The 24980-nt window shown below is 39.1% G+C and overlaps 1 protein-coding gene across 2 annotated transcripts in view; it reads right to left on the bottom strand.

Moving 5' to 3' along the window:
* The window catches only part of sav (scaffold protein salvador), a 105329-nt gene that overhangs the window by 27820 nt on the left and 52529 nt on the right, over positions 1-24980 (bottom strand). For both annotated transcript variants that reach the window (XM_090370839.1, XM_090370840.1), the window contains exon 6: positions 10195-10642. In XM_090370839.1, the coding sequence (XP_090226965.1) occupies positions 10195-10642 (448 nt within the window). The remainder of the gene's footprint in view (positions 1-10194; positions 10643-24980) is intronic.

Raw genomic sequence — 24980 nt, 5'->3', positions numbered from 1 at the left:
AATGATAAATGGCTGGAAGTCAAGAGAAGAATAAATTTTGGATGGATAGCATTCAGGAAATATATTCACATACTGAGAAGCAATATCCCAATTTGTCTGAAAAGTAAAATAATGAAACAATGTATACTCCCCACCATGACGTATGGAGGTTAAACTTGGACACTCACCAAAAGAATGGAAGAGAAGCTTAAAACTGCACAGTAAAGAATGGAACGAATTATATTAGGAATCAGAGTGTTAGATAAGAAGAGAAACACATGGATTAGGCAGCAAACTCAAGTAAAGGACATTCTTATCAAAACTAAAGAACCACAGCAATGAAAAGGGTGAGAAACACTGGAGTAGGGTTTTTCCTGCTCCCTCACTCACTCTACCTGATGTGAAGATAAATTCAAAAATGGAAATTTGCCAATATCCAACCTATTCAAATGGGAAACTATGTATCTGCTATCTTCTATGGTTCTTATTTCAATGAACAAAGATTTGTTTTTTTCGAATGAATAGAGATTACATAATTACTAAAGGACACTGCATGGGAGCTTTCAAAGTACTCTAGTAATTATGCAATCTCCATTAATCTGAAAAGCATTTCAAAATTTCATTCTAGGGAATTCAAAATGTAGCCTATAAAGTTAGTAAAGTGAGAATAATAGGTCAAGGGCAGTGTACCTTCTAGTATGTTTCAATAAAACTATAATTTTGTTACTAACGTATAAGTTAAGTATCTCCTCATTTAAAATACTTTTGTCTTATCATTCAAGACACACACACACAGAGAGAGAGAGAGAGAGAGAGAGAGAGAGAGAGAGAGAGAGAGAGAGAGAGAGAGAGAGAGAGAGAGAGAGAGAGAGAGAGAGAGAGAGAGAACATAATACTAGTACAACATAAGCTTAAGTTGCCGATATGCTATAAACTAAACAAAAATAATTCAAGTTACAAATTAATGTGCTTTCTGATGCATTAAGTGTAGAATGTTTCCTGTTACATCCATCTGCTTACAATTTCATTTTTCTTATATATGGAAGTCTCAACTGACAGCTCACTTAACAGTTTCAAAATTTACAACATTCAAGAATTACATTAGTTACTGTCATGTGCCCGAGTTACTAGTACTGGAAAAATTCAAATTCCAATGTGGGCACACAAAAAATATCTAAAAATTTCACTGTATTAAAATACTTAACCTTGTGAAACCTCTCCATTTAAGTTTCTTTGGGAACAAAGTTTTTATATGAACATAAAATGAGGAAAAGTTATGTATTATTTTACTGAAAATTACTGTAATTTAAAGTGCATTTGTAGACACTAAAAATACACTTTAAATGAACAAGTATATAAATACAGCAATCCTTGTTCATGATATCATTACTGTAAGCCAAGTTCATGGCAGCAGAATTTCTTAACCTGTTGAAATATTCCTGCAAAGAGAAATCTAAATGTCAATAAAGAGTGCAAGGATCATAGAGTAGAATTTTTCTCAGCATGGTCTGTACTTCTTAACAAGAGAGACTGTTTTTACAGAGATGAGATACACTTAAACAGAACAGGTGCAGGAATATTTGTTGGTGTTATCAAGGCAGTATTGGGTGGGTTGGAAAACTGCTGGGGGGGATACATAGACTACTATATTCACATGAGCTGCAAGCGAGGTAAAATTAATTTTTGCTTCTATATTTACATGCAGCAGCCTGAAAGGCAAAGGTGCAAAGGATTACAAGGTCAGCTAGGAGTCCTCATGCAAAAATACTAAAATATGGACTGTGTTAAGGACAATAACAGTAAAAATAGGCACACATATACCTGCTTGTACACTAATGCTAGAAGTATAGTTGATGAATTTGAAGTAATAGTTAAGTCATCAAATGTGGACATATTGGGATTTCAAGGACCAACTGACGATGTTGCCAACTCCATATTCTAAATGGGAGGCATTCAGAGAAGTAATCATAGAAACTACTAAGTTTTTTATACAAGCTAAGAGATACTGTTCAAGGTTTAGACCTACATGGATGTCAGATGAATTGATGAGACTAGTCACAGAAGAAAAATGAATGAGATGATTATAAATTATCAGGAGTAACAGCTAACAGTAATTATAAACTATCTGCAATCAAGTCACTCAGGGAGGTTAGGCAAGCTAATGCTGATTATGAGAAGTCTTTGGCTAAGAATCTGAAGAAAAGTAGCAAAAGAAAGATTCTTTGCTTATGTTCACACTAGAAGGAAAAGAATGAACAACACTGGTCCACTAGATATGACTGGAATAACTACTAATGATCCTGTTTAGGTTGCTTACACTAAATAAATATTCTGCATCTACATTCACAAGTGAAGATTTTAGGGATGGAGACACAAGAACCACATATAATTCTAAATGGGAACTAAACTATTTTGTGATAACTGATAACAGTAAATAAGGCATCCAGGCCTGATGGAATTATACTGAAAAAAGCATCAAGGGAGGCAAGCAAAATTTTAGCCATAATTATGAAGATATCCAAATTCAAATTTGGTAGTGGGGGGAAATCCCTGAAGATTGGAAATGTGCAAATGTCTTGACTATTCAAAAACAGAACCAAAGGGTAAAATAAGTAATTACAGACCTATAAGCTTGATTTCTGTTCCTTCAGGGAAAATAATGTAGCTAGTCATTAAAAAAGTATTGCAGGACCACTCTGGCAGGAATGAAGTTATACAGAAATCACAGTTTGGTAAAGGAGACACCCTGTCTGACCAGCTATTATGATGTAGTCATAAAAGGAACTAGTTACAAGAAATAATTTTGATACCATGTATTTATTTTTCAGTAAAGCTTTTGATACTAATCACACAATGGACAGCTAGACAAACTAAAGCAGTATGACATTAGGGATAGGTTACTGCTATAAAGGAATGGTTGAGCAGCAAAGAGAACAGAGGTGCTATTAATGGAAACTCCTCTTCATGGACATTAGTCTATGAAGCCTCATTTTAGGAAGGATGCCATCTTTAGGAATGAATGCAAACAACAAGATTAGTCCAGGGTACAAAAGAATAGTCTCGCCACCCACAAAGAGACCTGATTGAAGTGCTTAAGCCTTTAAATGGATTAAGTAAACTAAATGTTGATGGCATCCTTACTCTTTCTTGGGTGACATATATAGGGGGACATAAATTTAAATTTAAAAAGAATGGTTGTAGGACACACCTGTCCCACAAGCATTCTTTTTAAATTTATGTCCCCCTATGTGTGTCATCCAAGAAAGAGTAAGGATGCCATCAGCATTTAGTTTACTTAATCCATTTAGCATTAGTAGAGGCATATGATGCAAGAAAGCAAGCTTATGCAGCATCAGCAAAAAAAAAAAAAACCACTTCCATTTCACCACTCCGTTTGTTCGAAATACCTGTCCAGCTGAGCCTTAAATTTATTTAGGCTATCAACTTCCACAACAAGGGATGGAAGTCTGTTACACCAACCAATTATCCACTGGCTAAAGGCAAATTTCCGCACATCTATCCTACAGCTGTCTTTCCTCAATCTGAATTTATGCCCTCTCAGGTGATTATTCTGAGCAAGAGGAAGAATCCCATCGGCATTGAGCATGCTCAAACCATTCAAGGCTTTATACACCTCTATCAGATCACCCTGCCGGTGCCTTGTCTCCAGACACTAATTTGCAAAACTTGAGCCTTTCTTCGTAAGACCAACCCTTTGTTCTATTCACTAATCTTGTTGCCCTTCTCTATACTCATTCCAGCAGCTCTACATCCTTCTTGAAATGAGGCCTTCAGACCTGTACAGTACTCAAGGTGTGGCCTGACTATTGCCTTATATACAAGGGGATAACCACCTCCTTATCCCTGCTAGAAAAATTCATGTATATCATTGAGAAGACACCATGAGCTACTCTTGCAGACTGCACTGGTCAGAAAAATTCATATCTGCCTGCACAATTAACCCCAGGTCCTTTTCATTCTCTACCACTGTCAGTGTAGTACCACAGAGTTGATACTTTACTCTGGGATAACTGCTTCCCATATGTAGTACTTTTCATTTGTCAATGTTAAACTTCATTTATCATTAGCATTAGTAGAGGCATATGATGCAAGAAAGCAAGCTTATTCAGCATCAGCCAAAAAAAAAAAAAAAAAAAAAAAACAACCACTACTCCCATTTCACCCCTCAATTCGTTCGAAATACCTGTCCAGCTGAGCCTCAAATTTGTTTAGGCTATCAACTTCAACAACAAGCGATGGAAGTCTATTCCACAAACCAACTGCCCGCTGGCTAAAGGCGAATTTCCGCACATCTATCCGACATCCGTCCTTCCTCAATTTGAATTTATGCCCTCTCAGGTGATTATTCTGAGCAAGAGGAAGAATCCCATCGGCATTGAGCATGCTCAAGCCATTCAAAGCCTTGTACACCTCTATCAGATCACCTCGGCGATGCCTAGTCTCCAGGCTCTGTAATTTGCAAAACTTAAGCCTTTCTTCGTAAGAGCAACCCTTTGTTCCATTCACTAATCTTGTTGCCCTTCTCTGTACTCATTCCATCAGCTCTACATCCTTCTTGAAATGAGGCCTCCAGACCTGTATACAGTACTCAAGGTGTGGCCTGACCAATGCCTTATACAAGGGAATAATCACATCCCTGTCCCTGCTAGAAAAATTCCTGTATATCATTGACAAGACACCATGAGCTACCCTTGCAGCTCATCTGCACTGCTCAGAGAACTTCATATCTGCCTGCACAATTACCCCCAGGTCCTTTTCATTCTCTACCACTGTCAGCGTAGTACCACAGAGTTGATACGTTGATCTGGGGTTACTGTTTCCCATATGTAGTACTTTACATTTGTCAATGTTAAACTTCATTTGCCACCTCTCAGCCCATCTGCTCAACCTTTCCAGATCCTGTTGCAGCAGCATAGTATCAGTAGTGTCCTTAACAACCCTGCCAACCTTTGTATCGTCTGCAAACTTGGACATTAAGCCTGATACACCATCATCAATATCATTTATAAATACAGAAAACAACAATGGACCCAACACTGAACCCTGAGGAACTCCACTAATAACATTAGTCCACGTTGAGCAGTGTCCATTGATTACCACTCTCTGTCTTCTGCCACTCAACCATCCCTTTATCCATAGCAGCAATTTGCCTCGAATGCCACACTTCTCCAATTTGTGCAGCAGTCTTCCATGCGCAACAGTATCAAAAGCCTTTCTAAGATCCAAATATATAATATCAAAGTTATTCCCTGCATCCAGTTCTTTTGTGACTACATCATAGTATCCAATCAAATTGGTCAGACAAGACCTGCCCTTAACAAACCCATGCTGTGTCTGAGCTATAACTGAATTCTTGTCCAGATGATCCTGCAGTGCTTCTTTAACCAGTGCCTCCATTAATTTTCCTGGAACCGAAGTTAAACTAACAGGTCTATAATTACTTGTGTCAGCCTTTGATCCTCCTTTGTGAATTGGGGTTACATTTGCACATCTCCAGTCCATGGGTACCTCCCCTGAGTCCAAAGAAGCTCTCATAATTATGGCTAGGGGTTTGCTTACTTCCTTTGCTGCCTCCTTTAATATAACTGGCCACCTCTTATATTATTACCTCTTATATCTTACATTTGCCACCTCTCAGCCCATCTGCTCAACTTTTCTAGATCCTGTCATTAGTGTCCTTAACAACCCTGCCAACCTTTGTATCGTCTGCAAGCTAGGACATTAAGCCTGATATACCATCATCCATATCATTTATAAATACAGAAAACAACAATGGAACTAACACTGAACCCTGAGGGACTCCACTAATAACATTAGTCCACGATGAGCAGTGTCCATTGATTACCACTCTGTCTTCTCCCCCTCAACCATCCCTTTATCCATAGCAGCAATTTGACTCCAATGCAACACTGCTCCAATTTGTGCAGCAGTCTTCCATGTGCAACAGTATCAAAACCCTTTCTAAGATCCAAATATATAATATCAAAGTTATTCCCTGCATCCAGTTCTTTTGTGACTGCATCATAGTATCCAATCAAATTGGTCAGGCAAGACTTTCCCTTAACAAAACTATGCTGTGTCCAAGCTGTAACTGAAGTCTTGTCTACAGGGTGTCTCAAAAATATTGGTACAAACGTTTATGGGAGGTAGGTACCATCAAAAGGAATGTGAATCGCATAGGAACCCATAACCAGAAACGTCACGGGAAAGTAGTAGCAGAGGCACAAGAAGCAGAAATGACACAAGACAGTAATTAGTGGCAAACATTTACTTGACATAATATTAACAATGGAGTACAAGATGGATGCATTTCATGATGTTACAACAGATGCTCGAAGGTTCCACCATGAGACGCGATGCATGCATGACACCGACGCGGCATGGATTGGCGGACACAGTTGAACACACCTGGTGTTTCTTTGACAGTAGCAGCAGCGCAGATGAGTCTTGCCACGAGATCCATTTCCGTCTCCACAGGCGATTCATACACGATAAATTTGAGGTCACCCCACAGAAAGAAATCAAGGTTCGATAAATCAGGTGAGCGTGGGGGCCAGGCAACGGGTCCACCACGTCCAATCCATCGACGCCCAAAACGCCTGTTCAAATGGTCACGAACACACTTTCCATAATGGGCAGGCGCCCTGTCATGTTGAAACCAAATATTGCGTCTCACATTTGCTGGAACATCGTCAAGTAACCCTGGTAGAATTTATTCAAGAAAGGTCCGATATTTAGCGGAGTTCATGCGGGATGGTAATAGGTATGGGCCGACTAAGCAGTCACCGACCATAGCTGCCCACACATTTATTGCGAAGCGATGTTGTGCCGCATGGGGGCACACACCGTGTGGGCCCTCTGCTAATCCATACACTAGGTGTATCTCTGCCAGCTCACAGTTTGTATATTGATGCATGATCTTCATGCAGTGACTACTGCTTGAATGAGTAAACCAGAAATTTTCCCTCTTGCAAACTGATGAACAGTGCTGTGTACCAACTTATGGTGATGTTTCTGGTTATGGGTTCCCATGCGATTCACATTCCTTTAGATCAGGGGTGGGCAACTTTTTTCGTCAGCGGGCTGAATGAAATTTTCTTATCATGATGCGGGCCGGAATAGATTGAACGATTTAATAAAAAAAAATCAGAACCTAAAAAATGTTATATTACTTCAATTACCAAATTATTAATGTATTTTTAAAAAAACATATCTGAATGTCCAATTATCATTGAAAATGCGGCATTCGGCATCAATTTTTCTTTTTTTTTTAATTGGCTCATTTTATGGGCTATAAATTATATTAAATTAAAAATTGTAATAATTAGAAAAGGCATAAAACATAAAATATCTCGCACCAATATTATTTTTTCCAATAAGAAGTCAAACCCAAAGGAACTTCGTTCGATCGATGCTACAATAATAATTAGGAAATAACTCTTTGACGCTGCATAGAATCACTTGGTTACTGTTGTACTGGCCGCGATTCCCGATTGAACCGAATTAAGCCGAACGTTTACGGCGAGTGTAGTCAGGTATGGATTTTCTATATTTATGCATTTACCGAGGGGGCCGGATTCAACATCGCCGCGGGCTGGCTGTTGCCCACCCCTGCTTCAGATGTTACCTACCTCCCCTAAATGTTTGTACCAATATTTTTTACACACCCTGTTATTTATGTTTGTTATTTGGTTTTTAGGAGCATTAGCAACTAAGGCCATATTGCTCCGGGATATGCGGTGGTCATTCCCTGACCTTTCCGCATCCTCCGTATTTGGTGGTGATGGGCTCGAACCCCGGTCTAATCAAGAAGTGTGTGCTACGCACTGCTGCTCCTTCCCACCTGGCTACGGAGGCGCCTTGAGACATCCTGTAGATGATCCTGCAGTGCTTCTTTAACCAGTGCCTCCATTAAATTTCCTGGAACAGAAGTTAAAACTTACAGGTCTATAATTACTTGTGTCAGCATTTGATCCTCCTTTGTGAATTGGGGTCACATTTGCACATTGCAGTCTATGGGTACCTCCACTGAGTCCAAAGAAGCTCTCATAATTATGGCTAAGGGTTTGCTTACTTCCTTTGCTGCCTCCTTTAATATAACTGGATAGATCCCGTCCACCCCAGGTGCCTTTTTTATGTTTATCCTCAACAATTTCTTCTCCCCTTTCCTCTCAGTTATACAAAATCATCTAGCTCACTGCCAGAGTTTACTTCACCTCTGGCATTCCCCTTCCTGAATAACTCCTCATGTGTGAATGTAGATGCAAAATGTTTGTTTAGTTTGTTAGCCACCTGAGCAGGATCCTCAAATGTTGAACCATCAATATCCAGTGGACCAATCTGATTCATCCCTTTCCTTCTACAGTTTACATAGGTAAAGAACTCTTTCTGTTTTTCTTTGCATCCTTTGACAAGGATTTCTCATAATCTGCCTTTGCCTGCCTAATCTCCTTTGTGACTTGGTTACAGACCAGCTTATATCTATCATAGGCTTCCATGTCACCCATTAATTTATATGTATCCCATGCATTTTTTTTCTCTGCCATATGTCTCATTAGTTCATCTGACATCCATTTAGGCCTAAACCTTGAACAATATTTCTTAGATGGTATATAAAGCCTAGTAGCTTCCAAGATAAGTTCTTTGAATGCTTCCCATTTTGAATTTGCTGTTGGTAACATCATCAGTTGGTCCCACTGTATAGAATTTAAATACTGTCTCAGACCATCATAGTCACCTTCACGAAAGCAGAAACCCTTCCCTTTATCCCTGATGGTAGTTACCTCTTTGAGTAAATCCCACTTCAGCACACTGTGATCACTGCCACCTAGTGGTTCCTTTATCTGCAGATTCTTAACGTATGAAAAATCACTACTGATAATCAGATCAAGAGTATTACTCCCTCTAGTTGCCTCCCAAACATGCTGATGTAGAGAACAATGATCCAATAAATCCACAAAAGCCTTGCTAGTGTGTGAGTGATCAACCCACAAAATTCCAGTCAATATCTGGGAAATTAAAATCCCCATTATAAGACTCTTGATTTACTGGTCCACTCTATTTCCCTGTACAGTTTCTTATTATACTCATCAGAGTCATTAGGCCTATAGCACACTCCTACTCTCAATTTTGATCTCCCAATGCTTATGTCACACCAAGCTGACTCGACACTGCACTGTCCAGCGATGTCGACTGGCTTCACTTCCTTGGATTTTATGTGTTTCTTAACTAATAGCATAACGCCTCCTCCCTTCCTATCCTGTCTATCCTTTCTGCACACATTGTACTCCCCAAATTCCAGTTCTGCATTCCTTATATCTGTGTGACACCATGTCTCTGATATCCCAACAATATCTGCCTTTGATGTTTTGAGCAATACCTCAAATTCATCGAATTTATTTACCAAACTCCTAGCATTGGTGTACACGCAACTATACATGCACCTGTTCCTATTCTTAGCTATCCTAACACAACCCATGTGTTTACTTGTACCACAATGACTCGCAGCAGTCTCTGAAATATCCTGCATCTTGTTTTCCAGGCTGCTGCTCATTCCAATAGAAGCAGTACAAGAATCACTTTCACCTCTGCCAGTGGCTACTGTTAATCTAATAGTCCTTGTATCCCCCCAATCTAACAGTTTTCCGACCCAACTAAAACTGCCTCGATAGCATCAGCAAATATTCTTGCACCCTTTCTATTTAAGTGTATCCCATCCCTGTAGAAACAGTCTCTCCTGTTAAAAAGCACAGACCAGGCTGAAAATTTACTTTTAGCTAGAGAGTAATTGATTGTTGGAACAAGCTTCCAACAATCAATTACTGTTTGTCACATTGAAAACAAATTTCAATATGACAGCTAGATAGAGCAAGCATGACTTCCTGCATAATATTTCAAAAATAGCTAATCTATGATCTAAAACAACTAAATAATATTTTATGGTATCTTTTTTATTCTTAGACTGTATTATTATTTTAAACTATAGTTAGGTATTCTTAAGCTAAAAATATCTTTATTTTATATATCATTGTGATGCCTATGTCATGGCATTTGCAGAATTGATTGTGGTCTAGCAAAAGCTTTTGAATATAAAGATTGTAAGTGAAAGCAACAACTTCTCAGTGAAAGTTTCATGAGTTTTGGTTAGTTTAATATAAGGTATGCCAAATATTAAGGAAAAAAAAAAAAACTTACTTAACATAATAAACACCATGATCAGGTGATTCAACTCTTTCCCAACCAGTAGGGAGGCCTTCCTTTTCTAATGGATGGCTCCAGTGAGTAGTTTTTGTATTATGGTCAATATAATATTTTCTGCCACGCATCGTATAATCTACTGACCAACCAGGTGGAAGGGGCAACTCCTCCTGCTGTTGATAATGCTGGGGATGATTTGCTGATGTAGTAACTGGAACTGGAGAAGTACTTCTGCCTTGAACCAATTGCTGATGGCTACTGCTGTCAACCATAGGAGATGAGTGAAGTTGAGGAGCAGTAGTTAGTGGCTGGTGTTGAATAGTACTGCTGCTAGCTACAGACTGCTGAACACGAGATGTGGTTAACAATGCAGGAGAGAAGGGATGATGGGTAGTGGTACTCTGCAGTACTGCTTGGTATTGGTGAGGGCTATTGTGCGCAATACCTATGAAGGAAAAATATTATTAGAAAAGTAATAGCAATTAAAATTTATATTTGAAAAATATAAAGGACAAAATACTTGCTTAAGAAAATGAACTGAAAATATATCTCAGAAGGTTGAGTTGAATGCTCAGATAACATTTACATAATTAGCATATCCTGTACTCCAATCAGACCTTCTTGACTAACTGACGGTGCATACTGACGGTGCATCTTTTACCTGAAGAGAAAATTTTTCGTGGTGGGAAATTCAGAAGGACATCGATAAACACAGTTGCCTAAACTGCAAGGCATAAAATGGTCAAGGTGACTTTGTATATGGCCATGTAAAAGCATTTTTAATTAAAATATGCTACATTAAATAGAGCTTGAAAAGAGAGGCTTGAATAGAGAGTGAATATCTGAACAGTGTTAAAATTTCCCCAGAGAATGTGCTCCAGACCATGTGAAAATGAACAAAACAAGAAAAAAAGTTTCAAATCAACATGCAAATTATACTGTACTGCTAATGGATAACTGCACTGAACATAGTGCAGTGACAAATAAAAGTACAAAAAAGGGAGGTCATGTTTTAATTAATAGAGTCAAAATGTCAGTAATTTCAGCAATTACAGTTGTTTGTTTTAATGCACTACACTACACTGCATTCCATATTATGAAAAGATCTTGAAAGTCACCAATGAAAAGACATTATATGCTCACTGAGATTACTTTGTGTCTTCTGTCAGCTAAGTGAATTTGAAAATTCTGTAAGATAATGTGAAACTCCCTAACAGAATACGCTCAAAGTTGCAGAGATAATTTTTGCCTCTTTTTGTCAATTACCAAAAACACCTGATCAGCATAAGATTTGAAACTAAATGCCAGCAAAACATAAATTCCCCAAAGCCTTTAATCAGAATTTGTCCAATGACACCATCTTGCTAGCAACCACAAGACCTTGAATGAAAAGAATGGAGAACACTAAATTTCAGCAACCCTCAAATCCTACCACTGGGCAGGGATGAAAGACATCCTATGCTGAGAACAATAATTATGAATAAAAAAAAAAAGGTAAACTGCAACCATTATCAATCCACTGCAGGATGGAAGCCTCCACAACAATTCATACTGAAGGAAATGGACCATAATCTGCCACGCTGGTCCAGTGAGGGTTGGCAGATCAACCGTATATTTAGCAGTCAGGGGCTTGAACCCCAATCTACTCAAAGAGCGTGTGTTACTGCACTCCTGATCACTCGGCTACAGAGGCCGTCACCATGAAACCAACCTAAATGAGAAATCTGACAGTGAAGATAATTCTCAGTTCAGAACAGAAAAATAATAATTCTAACGGCAGTAGCACAGATATGGACAGTGATGAAAATGAGAATGTTAATCTGCATAAATCAAAATAAGATCTCTAAATATGGTACAAGTTTCCATTACATGGACTGTAATGAAATTAAAGAATGGAAGGAAAAACACTTTTGACATACCTGATCATACTTGATTAAATCATACTGGTTGTTATTTTTCATTTAATTTTTTTTTAATTCTGATAAAGTGGCATAATGGAAAAAAAATTGAATTATAGAGGTAGGCAAAAACTAGTCTTTGCCAACAGGCCCACCAATAAAATATCTATTGCACATCAATTTTTAGTGTGGGATTAGTGGCTGTTCCCTCTCCCCTGCCCTCTCTGTCTACTGTTTTTTTCTAAAAAGAATTATGCAAGAAAATGTACTTTTTCTGCATTGAAAAAAAAAAAAAAAAAAAAAAACACTATTCCGATATTTATCAGCTTACAAATTGGCTACCTTGAGGGGTACTGTATTCCAATGATCTGTCTTCTTATCTTTCCAGTTGTATCTCACCATATATAAGAATAAAAAAAGGTTTTAATTTTTCAAAGCTATCACCTTGAGCAGTACACACTTATGCAATTAATCTGTGAACTGCCGTAAACATTTTTAAAAATACTTTTGAAATGTATGCCACAAATTCTTTTGTCATATTTCTTAGATTGTTCTCTACACTGTCAAATTCCTCATGCACTGGCAATCCATCACGCAACATGACTGATGTCTTTTGAGGTTATGATGGACATCACAGCGAGATCCAATCTTCCTTTTGACAGTACAGTTCTAAAATGGTGTTCGCAGGCTGGCTGAGATGGATAGTCCATCGGACCTCTCAAACACTTCTTCATTCATTTCACAAATATATGTGGTCTCAGTTCCAACCTCGATGATATCCATTTCCACTTATAGTTTGCCAAACCTCTGTACTTTTTCTGACAGCATCTCAATTATTGGTTGATTCAACTATTGCTCACCTGGATAGTCCATCGGATTTCGCTTTAAAGGTGGTACTTACGCATTTTTCTGCTCTAATATTCCCTGTCAGAGAATTAGTAACTTGGACTCTCTGATTTTTGATCTTCTCTGGCTTAAAATCTCTCTATTCCATTCTGCAAAATTCATCTGTTGCCTCTATTGTTCTCCCAACTCCACTAATCACTTCGTATTCTTTGAAACTTGACTTTCTCCAGCCCAACTTCCTCAGAGTGAGGTAATTTTCCTGGGTTATTTTAATGTTCACAACTCTAGCTGGCTTCTGTTTTCCAGTCACACAGACACAGCTGGTCAAGGTGCTGAGGCTTTTGCAATTACGAATTACCACAGTAGAAGTAAGTGGTCCTCTAGGCATCTCAGATCACAGCTTTGGTAATGGTCTCTTCTCCAATGGAGCCATTCACAACCTCGTGTTGTTTGGCATTACAAGAATCTACAATGGAATGATCTGTGAGATTTATTTTCTTCTTTTCCTTGGTTGATTACTGTTTCAATGTTTGCTCAGATTGTGTCAGTGAAATTATTCTTGTAGGGATGAAATCCTTTATTCCACACTCCACCTTAAAATCTCGTCCTTTATCTAAACCTTATTTTCACAAGAAATGTGCTAATGCTGTTCAAGATAAGAACGTTGCATATCATAATTGATTTGTACCCAAATCTCCAGGTTCATTTTCTGCTTACACCAAATGTAAAGCAGTTATTAATCAGTCCAAACTAGATTTTGAACAGGCTAAGAGTAGGAAACTTGCTTCTTGTCCAAATGGTAGTCGAGCATTCTGGTATCTTGCCAAAGCTATTGACTGTAACTTATGCCAATCTCTATTCTCACCTCTGTCAAAATTGGATGGTTCTACTGCCACCTCAAATAAAGATAAAGCTGGCCTGCTAGCATCCCACTTTTCTTCTAAGTCATGTATTGATGATCTCAGTAAACCACTTCCTACCATTCCCAGTACCATTGATTGGAGTGAAACACTCCAATCAATGCCTCTTTTGGTATTCCATCAAAAGGATATCAGAAGAATTTCACAACAATGTCAGAAGTCATGTATTGATGATCTCAGTAAACCACCTCCTACCATTCGTAGTAGGAGGACTCCATTCAATGCTTCTGTCTACAATTCTGCCCAGACACGATAGGAGGGAGTATATGATGAGAGCCTTGTCGATCAATTCGGCCCTGGAGGGATTGTGCAAGGCTCAAGGGGTAGAATTTTTTTCAGCCTGGACTGTACTTGTTAACAGGAGAGATTGCTTCTACAGGGATGGGATACACTTAAATAGAAAGGGTGCAAGAATTTTTGCTGATGCTGTCGAGGCAGTGTTAGGTGGGTCGGGAAACTGCTAGTTGGGGGGGATACAAGGACTAATAGATTAACAGTAGCCACTGGCAGAGGTGGAAGTGATTCTTGCAGTGCTTCTATTCAAATGAGCAGAAGTCTGAAAAACAAGATGCAGGATATTTCAGAGACTGCTGGTAGTCATTGCGTTACAAGTAAACACATGGGTTGTGTTAGGGTAGCTAAGAATAGAAACAGGTGCATGTATACCTGCGTGTACACCAATGCTAGGAGTTTGGTAAATAAATTTGATGAATTTGAGGTATTGCTCAAAACATCAAAGGCAGATATTGTTGGGATATCAGAGACGTGGTGTCACACAGATATAAGTAATGCGGAACTGGAATTTGGGGAATACAATGTATATAGAAAGGATAGACAGGACAGGAGGGGAGGAGGGGTTATGCTATTAATTAAGAAACACATAAAGTCAAAGGAAGTGAAGCCAGTTGACATCGATGGACAGGGCAGTGTCGAGTCAGTTTGGTGTGACATAAGCATAGGGAAATCAAAATTGAGAGTAGGAGTGTGCTATAGGCCTAATGACTCTGATGAGTATAATAATATATTGTACAGGGAAATAGAGTGGGCCAGTAAATCAGAGAGTCTTATAATGGGGGATTTTAATTTCCCAGATATTGACTGGAATTTGTGGGTTGGTCACTTGCACACTAGCAAGGCTTTTGTGGATTTATTGGATGATTGTTTTCTACATCAGCATGTTCGTGAGGCAACAAGAGGGAGCAATACTCTTGATCTGATTATCAGTAGTGATTCTTCATGCATTAAGAACCTGCAGATAAATGAACCACTAGGTGGCAGTGATCACAGTGTGTTGAAGTGGGATTTACTCAAGGAGGTAACTACCATCAGAGGTAAAGGGAAGGGTTTTTGTTTTCGTAAAGGCGACTATGATGGTCTGAGACAGTATTTAAATTCTATACAGTGGGACCAACTGATGATGTTACCAACAGCAAACTCAAAATGGGAAGCATTCAAGGAACTAATCTTGGTGGCTACCAGGCTTTACATACCAACTAAGAAATATTGTTCAAGGTTTAGGCCTAAATGGTTGTCAGATGGACTAATGAGACATGTGGCAGAGAAGAAAAATGCATGGGATACATACAAATTAATGGGTGACATGGAAGCCTATGATAGATATAAGTTGGTCTGTAACCAAGTCACAAAGGAGATTAGGCAGGCAAAGGCAGACTACGAAAAATCCTTGGCAAAGGATGCAAAGAAAAACAGAAAGGAGTTCTTTACATACTTGAACTCGAGAAGGAAAGGGATGAATCAGATTGGTCCACTGGATATTGATGGTTCAACAGTTGAGGATCCTGCTCAGGTGGCTAACAATCTAAACGAGTATTTTGCATCTACATTCACGCATGAGGAGTTATTCAGGAAGGAGAATGATGTAGGTAAAGTAAACATTGGCAGTGAGCTGGATGATTTTGTAATAACTGAGAGGAAAGTGGAGGAGAGATTGTTGAGGATAAACATAAAAAAGGCACCTGGGGTGGATGGGATCTATCCAGTTATATTAAAGGAGGCAGCAAAGGAAGTATGCAAACCCCTAGCCATAATTATGAGAGCTTCTTTGGACTCAGGGGAGGTACCCATAGACTGGAGATGTGCAAATGTAACCCCAATTCACAAAGGAGGATCAAAGGCTGACACAAGTAATTATAGACCTGTTAGTTTAACTTCTGTTCCAGGTAAATTAATGGAGGCACTGGTTAAAGAAGCACTGCAGGATCATCTAGACAAGAATTCAGTTATAGCTCAGACGCAGCATGGTTTTGTTAAGGGCAGGTCTTGCCTGACCAATTTGATTGGATACTATGATGTAGTCACAAAAGAACTGGATGCAGGGAATAACTTTGATATTATATATTTGGATCTTAGAAAGGCTTTTGATACTGTTGCACATGGAAGACTGCTGCACAGATTGGAGCAGTGTGGCATTGGAGGCAAATTGCTGCTATGGATAAGGGGATGGTTGAGTGGCACAAGACAGAGAGTGGTAATCAATGGACACTGCTCAACGTAGACTAATGTTATTAGTGGAGTTCCTCAAGGTTCAGTGTTGGGTCCATTGTTGTTTTCGGTGTTTATGAATGATATTGATGATGGGATATCAAGTTTAATGTCTAAGTTTGCAGATGATACAAAGGTTGGCAGGGTCGTTAAGGACACTACTGACGCTATGCTGCTGCAACAGGATCTGGAAAGGTTGAACAGATGGGCTGAGAGGTGGCAAATGAAGTTTAACATTGACAAATGTAAAGTACTACATATGGGTAACAGTAACCCCAGAGCAATGTATCAACTCTGCGGTACTACACTGACAGTGGTGGAGAATGAAAAGGACCTGGGGGTAATTGTGCAGGCAGATATGAAGTTCTCTGAGCAGTGCAGACAAGCTGCAAGAGTAGCTCATGGTGTCTTGTCAATGATATACAGGAATTTTTCTAGCAGGGATAAGGAGGTGATTATTCCCTTGTATAAGGCAATGGTTAGGCCACATCTTGAGTACTGTATACAGGTCTGGAGGCCTCATTTCAAGAAGGATGTAGAGATGCTGGAACGGGTACAGAGAAGGGCAACAAGATTAGTAAATGGAACAAAGGGTTGCTCTTACGAAGAAAGGCTTAAGTTTTGCAAATTACAGAGTCTGGAGACTAGGCACCGGCGAGGTGATCTGATAGAGGTGTATAAGGCTTTGAATGGTTTGAGCATGCTCAATGCCAATGGGATTCTTCATCTTTTTCAGAATAATCACCTCAGAGGGCATAAATTCAAATTGAGGAAGGACGGATGTCGGATAGATGTGCGGAAATTTGCCTTTGGCCAGCGGGTGGTTGCTATAATAATTAATGATAGACACCAGCCAGGAATTAAACTAAAAATTTACTATACAATGAAATATGATGCAAATAAAATAAAACACTGATTAAATTATAGTTAAAATATAGTTAAAAACAATAAAATTAATTAAAATAAACTAGGTTAAAAGCGATAAAACAATACAATCTGGAGCTTTCGGAGAACTGCCGTCTCCTTCTTCAACAGCATCTTCTTGCTGTTGAAGAAGGAGACGGCAGTTCTCCGAAAGCTCCAGATTGTATTGTTTTATCGCTTTTAACCTAGTTTATTTTAATTAATTTTATTGTTTTTAACTATATTTTAACTATAATTTAATCAGTGTTTTATTTTATTTGCATCATATTTCATTGTATAGTAAATTTTTAGTTTAATTCCTGGCTGGTGTCTATCATTAATTATTATAGTATGGAAATTCCCAGCCCCATAGGCCTGTTTCAAGATACAGCGGGTGGTTGGTTGGTGGAACCGACTTCCATCACTTGTTGTTGAAGTTGATAGCCTAAACAAATTTAAAGCTCAACTGGACAGGTATTTCGAACGAACGGAGGGGTGAAATGGGAGAGGGTTTTTTTTTTTTTTTTTGGCTGATGCTGAATAAGCTTGCTTTCTTGCATCATATGCCTCTACTAATGCTAATGCTATTTCATCAAAAGGACGTCAGAAGAATTTTGAACAGCCTTGATGCCAAGGAAGTGCCAGGTACTGATGATATTTCTCCACTTGTTCTCAAAACCTATGTTCCTGAGTTTACTCCTGTTCTATGTCACCTTTCTTATTCCATCAGTGTTTTCCCTTCTTCTTGGAAATTTGTTCATATCCAGCTAGTTCCTAAAAATTGTGACAAATCCTTACCACCCAATTATCATCCCATTGTACTTGCTTCTGCTCTTTCTCAAGTAATGGAGAAACCTATTAACAGCTAGCTCATAACTCTAGAAACTTTCCACCTAATCACTAATATATTCCACTATACCAAATACCGTCAGTGTCGACCCACTGGTGATATACTGGCTTATGCTACCCATCTATGGACAAATTCAATAGAAATGTTTGGTGAAACTCAAGCAGTTTCTCAACATTTCAAAGGTTTTTGATTGTGTTTGGCATAAAGGTCTCCTAAATAAGCTTCCATCTTTTGGTTTGCCAACTATTTTTTGTAATTGGGTATCCAGTTTTCTCTCTGAATGCTGACTTTGTCAAATGGTAGACTGCTCTCTGTCTTTAGCTTCTCCACTAATACTGGTGTTCCCCAAGATTCAGTTCTTTCTCCTACCCTTTTCCTTTTTTATATTAATAACCTTCTTCCACTGACTGGAAATCCTATACATAGTTTTGCTGATGATAGAATGTTACAATCCAGTTTCCAGTTTGAGGAAACCTTGCCTTCCACAAACAAACAGCTTCAACATCTCAAATATCCATTACCTATTCCTTAAATGCTGATCTCCAAGTAATTATTCAGTGGGGGCAAAGACAACTTAGTTAATTTCAATTCTTATAAAACTCAGTTTTGTCTTATATCTTGAAAAGAGGTTTCTTCTGCTCCAATGCTTATGTTTGACAACACTCAGATTTCTAGGCAAGATTGCATATCTCTATTAGGGTTTATTCTGGCCTCTAATCTCCTTTGGCATAAGCACATCAGAAACATTGCTTCCTCTGCATCTAAAAAACTGGGTTTGCTCCTTTGATCTCAGCATTACTTTTCTTCAAAACAGTTGCTCACTCTGTAGAAATTGCAAATCTGCCATACCATGGAATATTGTTCCCACATCTGGGGCAGTGCCCGCAAAGCCTCTCTTAGGCTTCTAGCTTCCATTAAAAGTAGGGGCAGTTAAGTCAATTAATGATCCATCTCTAACAAAGTCTCTTTACTCTGTCTCACAGATGTTTGGTTTCTGCTGCATGCCTTTTCTATAGATACTTTTATGGGCACTGTTCTTATGAATTGGCTTCCATAATTTCACTCTCTCTCTCTCTCTCTCTCTCTCTCTCTCTCTTTCTTCCAAATCAGTCCAAAGATGTGCTGCAACAACTAGTCAACAGCCCAAAACTTAACACTCACATAAGAAACTTTTCTTCTTCCTCAGTTATTCCTTCAACTTCTGTTTTCTGAAACAACCTCCCTTCATATTTCCTGAAAATTGCAATCTGCTGAAATTCAAGTCTAATGTCAACAAGTATCTTCTTTCATCTTCTCAACCTTCAACCCATGCATGGATCTAAGAACTACAGTTTCTGATACCTCCAGTGCTTGGGATTTCGTTAAAAAAATAAATAAATAAGAAATTGTCAACCTTTCATCATGGATTTGATTTTGTGGAATAATGAATAGTCCAAGGGATATAAATCAGGAAAACAAAGGGAATGACTTAGCATTAGCAAAGGCACATGATGCAAGAAAGCAAGCTTATATAGCATCAGCCAAAAAAAAAAAAAAAAAAAAAACCCACCCTTATTTCACCCATCCACTCGCTCCAGATGTTCGTCAAGTTCTGCTTTGAATCTATTTAAGCTATCAACTTCTACAACAACAGATGGAAGGTTGTTCCAGCAATCAACCACCCACTGGTTAAAGGCACTCTTCCGCACATCTATCCTACAACTGTCTTTCCTCAATTTGAATTTATGCCCTCTCAGGCAATTATTCTGAGCAAGAGGAAGCATCCCATACGAATTGAGCATGCTCAAACCATTTAAGGCTTTATACACCTCAATCAGATCACCTCGTAGGTGCCTAGTCTGCAGACACTGCAATTTGCAAAACTTAAGCCTTTTTTTGTAAGAGCAACCCTTTGATCCATTCACTAATCTTGTTGCCCTTCTCTGTACTCGTTCGCACAGCTCTACATCCTTCTTAAAATGAGGCCTCCACACCTGTATACAGTACTCAAGGTGTGGCCTGACCATTGCCTTATACAAGGGGATAATCACCTTATCCTGCTACAAAAATTCCTGTATATCATTGACAAGACACCATGAGCTACTCTTGCAGACCGTCTGCATTGCTCAGAAAACTTCATATCTGCCTGCACAATTACCCCCAGGTCCTTTTCATTCTCTATCACTGTCAGTGTGGTACCACAGAGTTGATACGTTACTCTGGGATTACTGCTTCCCATATGTAGTACTTTACATTTGTCAAGGTTAAACTTCATTTGCCACCTCTCGGCCCATCTGCTCAACTTTTCTAGATCCTGTTGCAGCAGTGTACTGTCATTAGTGTCATTAACAACCCTGCCAACCTTCGTATCATGTGCAAACTTGGACAAAAGCCTGATATACCATCATCAATATCATTTATATATACAGAAAACAACAATGGACCCAACACTGAACCTGAGGGACTCCACTAATAATATTAGTCCATATTTGAGCAGTGTCCATTGATTACCATTGTCTGTCTTCTCCCACTCAACCATCCCTTTATCCATAGCAGCAATTTGTCTTCCATGTGCAACAGTATCAAAGGCTTTTCTAGGATCGAAATATATGATATCAAAGTTATTGTTTGCATCCAGTTCCTTTGTGACTACATCACAGTATCCAATCAAATTAGTCAGACAAGACTTCCCCTTAACAAACCCATGCTGTGTCCGAGCTATAACTGAAGTTTTGTTTAGATGATCCTGCAATGCTTCTTTAACCTGTGCCTCCATTAATTTCCCTGGAACAGAGGTTAAACTAACAGGTCTGTAATTACCTGTGTTCTCCCTTTGATCCTCCTTTGTGGATTGGGGTCACATTTGCACATCTCCAGTCCATGGGTGCCTCCCCTGAGTCCAGGGAAACTCTCATAAGTATGGCTAAGGGTTTGCTTACTTCCTTTGCCACCTCCTTTAATATAACTGGATGGATTCCATCCACCCCAGGTGCCTTCCTTGTGTTTATCTTCAACAATTTCTCCTCCACTTTACTCTCAGTTATTACGAGATTATCTAGCTTACTGCCAGAGTTGAATACACCTCTGGCCTTCCTCTCCCTGAATGACTCCTTATGTGTGAATGTTGATGCAAAATATTCATTTAGTTTGTTAGCTACCACAGCAGGATCATCAACGGTTGAACCATCGATATCAAGTGGACCAATCTGATCCATCCCCTTCCTTCCAGAGTTTACATAAGTAAAGAACTCTTTGCTGTTTTTCTTTGCATCCTTTGCCAAAGATTTCTCGTAATCTGCCTTCACCTGCCTAACCTCCTTTGTAACTTGGTTACAGACCAGCTTATATCTATCATAGGCTACTGTGTCACATGTTAATTTATATGTATTCCATGCATTTTTTTTTCTGTCACAGGTCTAATTAGTTCATCTGACATCCATTTAGGCCTAAATCTTGAACAATATTTCTTTGTTGGTATGAAAAGCCTAGTGGCTTCCAAGATTATTATTATTATTAGCTACATGGTGCAAGGAAGCCTGAGGCTTATGCTGCACCAGCCAAAAAAAAAAAAAAAAAAATTCCTCCGGGTTACCCTGAGACAGAGTCAAAAGTAGAAGGGAATCACCAAGAAAGAGAAGAATGATAATATCCAGCTCAGGACCTTGGGTGTGCCAAGCCCATACTCACCAGATGTGAGGCCACTGGGGGTTAATTCGTTGAATGCTTCCCATTTTGAATTTGCTGTTGGTAACATCTTCAGTTGGTTCCACCGTATAGAATTTAAATACTGTCTCAGACCACCATAGTCACCTTTACGAAAGCAAAAACCCTCCCTTTACCCTTGATGGTAGTTACCTCTTTGAGTAAATCCCACTTCAGTACACTGTGATCACTGCCACCTAGTGGTTCCTTTATCTGCAGATTCTTGATGCATGAAGAATCACTACTGATAATCAGTTCAAGAGAATTACTTCCTCTAGTTGGCTCTCGAACATGCTGCTGTAGAAAACAATCATCCAATAAATCCACAAAAGCCTTGCTAGTGTGTGAGTGACCAACCCACAAATTCCAGTCAATATTTGGGAAATTAAAATCACCCATTATAAGGCACTCTAATTTACTGTCCCACTCTATTTCTCTGCACAATTGCTCATTATACTCATCAGATTTATTAGGCCTATAACACACTACTACTCTCATTTTTCCTTTCCCAGTGCTTATGTCACACGAAACAGACTCAACATTGCATTGTCTACCAACATCAATTGGATGCACCTCCTCAGATTTTATGTGTTTCTTAACTAACAGCATAACCCCTCCTCCCCTCCTGTCCTGTCTATCATTTCTGTACACTTTGTACTCCCCAAATTACAGTTCTGCACCTCTTATGTCTGTGACACCATTTCTCTGATATCCCAACAATATCTGCCTTTGATGTCTTGACTAACACTTCAAGCTCATCGAATTTATTAACTATACTCCAAGCATTAGTGTACATGCACCTGTTTCTACTCTTAGTTACCCTAACACAGCCCATGTATTTACTTGTTCCACTATGACTCCCAGCAGTCCTGGAAATTCCCATTGCCTTGCTTTCCAGGCTGCTGCCCAATTGCATTTCAATAGAAGCAGTGCAAGAATCACTTTTACCTCTGCCAGCGGCTACTGTTAATCTATTAGTCCGTGTATCCCCTCCCAAGCTAGCAGTTTTCAGACCCACCTAACTCTGCCTCGATAGCATCTGCAAATATTCTTGCACCCTTTCTATTTAAGTGTATCCCATCCCTGTAGAAGCAGTCTCTCCTGTAGTAGTAGTAGTAGTGGCATGTGATGCAAGAAAGCAAATGTATGAGCTTATGCAGCATCAGCCAGAAAAAAAAAAAAAAAAAAAAAAAAAAATCACACCATTCCCTCCAAATGCCTGTCCAGTTCCTCCTTAAATTTATTCAACCTATCAACTTCCACAACGACAGATGGAAGTTTGTTCCAGCAATTAACCACCCACTGGCTAAAAGCAAATTTCCGCACATCTATTCTACAGCTCTCCTTTCTTAATTTGAATTTATGCCCCCTTAGGTTCATAATCTGAACAAGTGGAAGGATCCCATCAGAATTCAGTGTGCTGAACCCATTCAAAGCCTTATACACCTCAATCAGATCACCGCGCAGGTGCCTAGTCTCCAGCCACTGCAATTTGCAGAATTTAAGCCTCTCTTGATAAGAGGATCCCTTCATTCCCCTCACCAATCTTGTTGCCCTTCTCTGTACACACTCAAGGAAATCTACATCCTTCCTAAAATGAGGCCTCCAGACCTGTACGCAGTATTCAAGGCGTGGCCTGACCATTGCCTTATACAGAGGGATAATCACCTCCTTTTCCCTGCTAGCAAAATTCCTATATATCATTGACAAAACCCCATGACCTGCCCTGGCAGCCTGTCTGCATTGCTCAGAAAACTTCATATCTGACTGCACAATTACTCCCAGGTCTTTTTCATTTTCTACCACCTTAAGTGTAGTACCACACAGTTGGTATGTTTCTCTGGGGTTACTTCTACCCATATGCAGTACTTTGCATTTGTCAAGGTTAAACTTCAGTTGCCGCTTCTTAGCCCATCTGCCAAAATTATCTAGATCCTGTTGCAGTAGCACACTGCCATTACTGTCATTAACAACCCTGCCAACCTTTGTATCATCTGCAAACTTCGACACTAAGCCTGATATACTTTCATCAATATCATTGATAAATATACAAAACAATAGTGGACCCAACACCGAACCCTGTGGGACTCCACTAATAACATTAGTCCACGAAGAGCAGCACCCATTGATTACCACCCTCTGTCTTCTCGCACTTAACCATCCTTTTATCCATTGTAGCAACTTACCCTTAATACCATTCTGCTTCAATTTGTGCAATAGTCTTCCATGCGCAACAGTGTCAAAAGCTTTCCTGAAATCCAAATATATGATATCAAAATTATTTTTTGCATCCAGTTCCTTTGTAACCACATCATAATACCCTATCAAATTTCTGAGACAAGACTTTCCCTTAACAAACCCATGCTGTGTCTGAATTATTGCTGCAGTCTTGTCTAGATGATCCTGCAATGCATCTTTAACCAGCGACTCCATTATTTTACCCGGAACAGAAGTTAAACTAACTGGTCTGTAATTACTCGTGTCACCCTACGATCCTCCTTTGTAAATTGGGGATACATTTGCACATCTCCAGTCCGTGGGAACCTCCCCTGAGTCCAAGGATGCTCTCATAATTACGGCTAAGAGTTTGCTTAGTTGCTTTGCCGCCTCCTTTAATATAACTGGATAGATCCCATCCACCCCAGGTGCTTTTCTTACGTTTAACTTCAACAGTTTCTCTTCCACTTTGCTCTCAGTTATTACAAAATCATTAAGTATCCTGCTACAATTTGATAACCTTCTGCCATTTTCAAACCTTAATAAGTCCTCATGTGTGAATGTAGATGCAAAATACTCATTCAGTTTGTTTGCTATCTGGGCAGGATCATCAACAGTCAAACCATCGATGTCAAGTGGACCAATCAGATTCATCCCCTGCCTTTTAGAGTTTATATAAGTAAAGAAATCCTTGCTGTTTTTCTTAGCGTCTTTTGCCAAGGATTTGTCGTAATCTGCCTTCGCCTGCCGAACCTCCTTTGTGACCTGATTACAGATTAATTTATATCTGCCATAGGCTTCTGAGTCACTTGATAATTTATATGCATCCCATGTAATTTTCTTCTCTGTTACGAGTCTCATTAGTTCATTTGACAACCATTTAGGCCTAAACCTTGAACAATATTTCTTAATAGGTATGAAACTTTTAGTAGCATCCACGATTAATTCCTTGAATGCTTCCCACTT

The sequence above is a fragment of the Mastigoproctus giganteus genome, chromosome 3 (assembly GCF_048544385.1).
Source record: "Mastigoproctus giganteus isolate SK-2022 chromosome 3, ASM4854438v1, whole genome shotgun sequence".
Classification (NCBI taxonomy): domain Eukaryota; kingdom Metazoa; phylum Arthropoda; class Arachnida; order Uropygi; family Thelyphonidae; genus Mastigoproctus; species Mastigoproctus giganteus.
The sequence above is the reverse complement of the archived record's forward strand: the minus strand, read 5'-3'. Positions and strand labels throughout refer to the sequence as shown.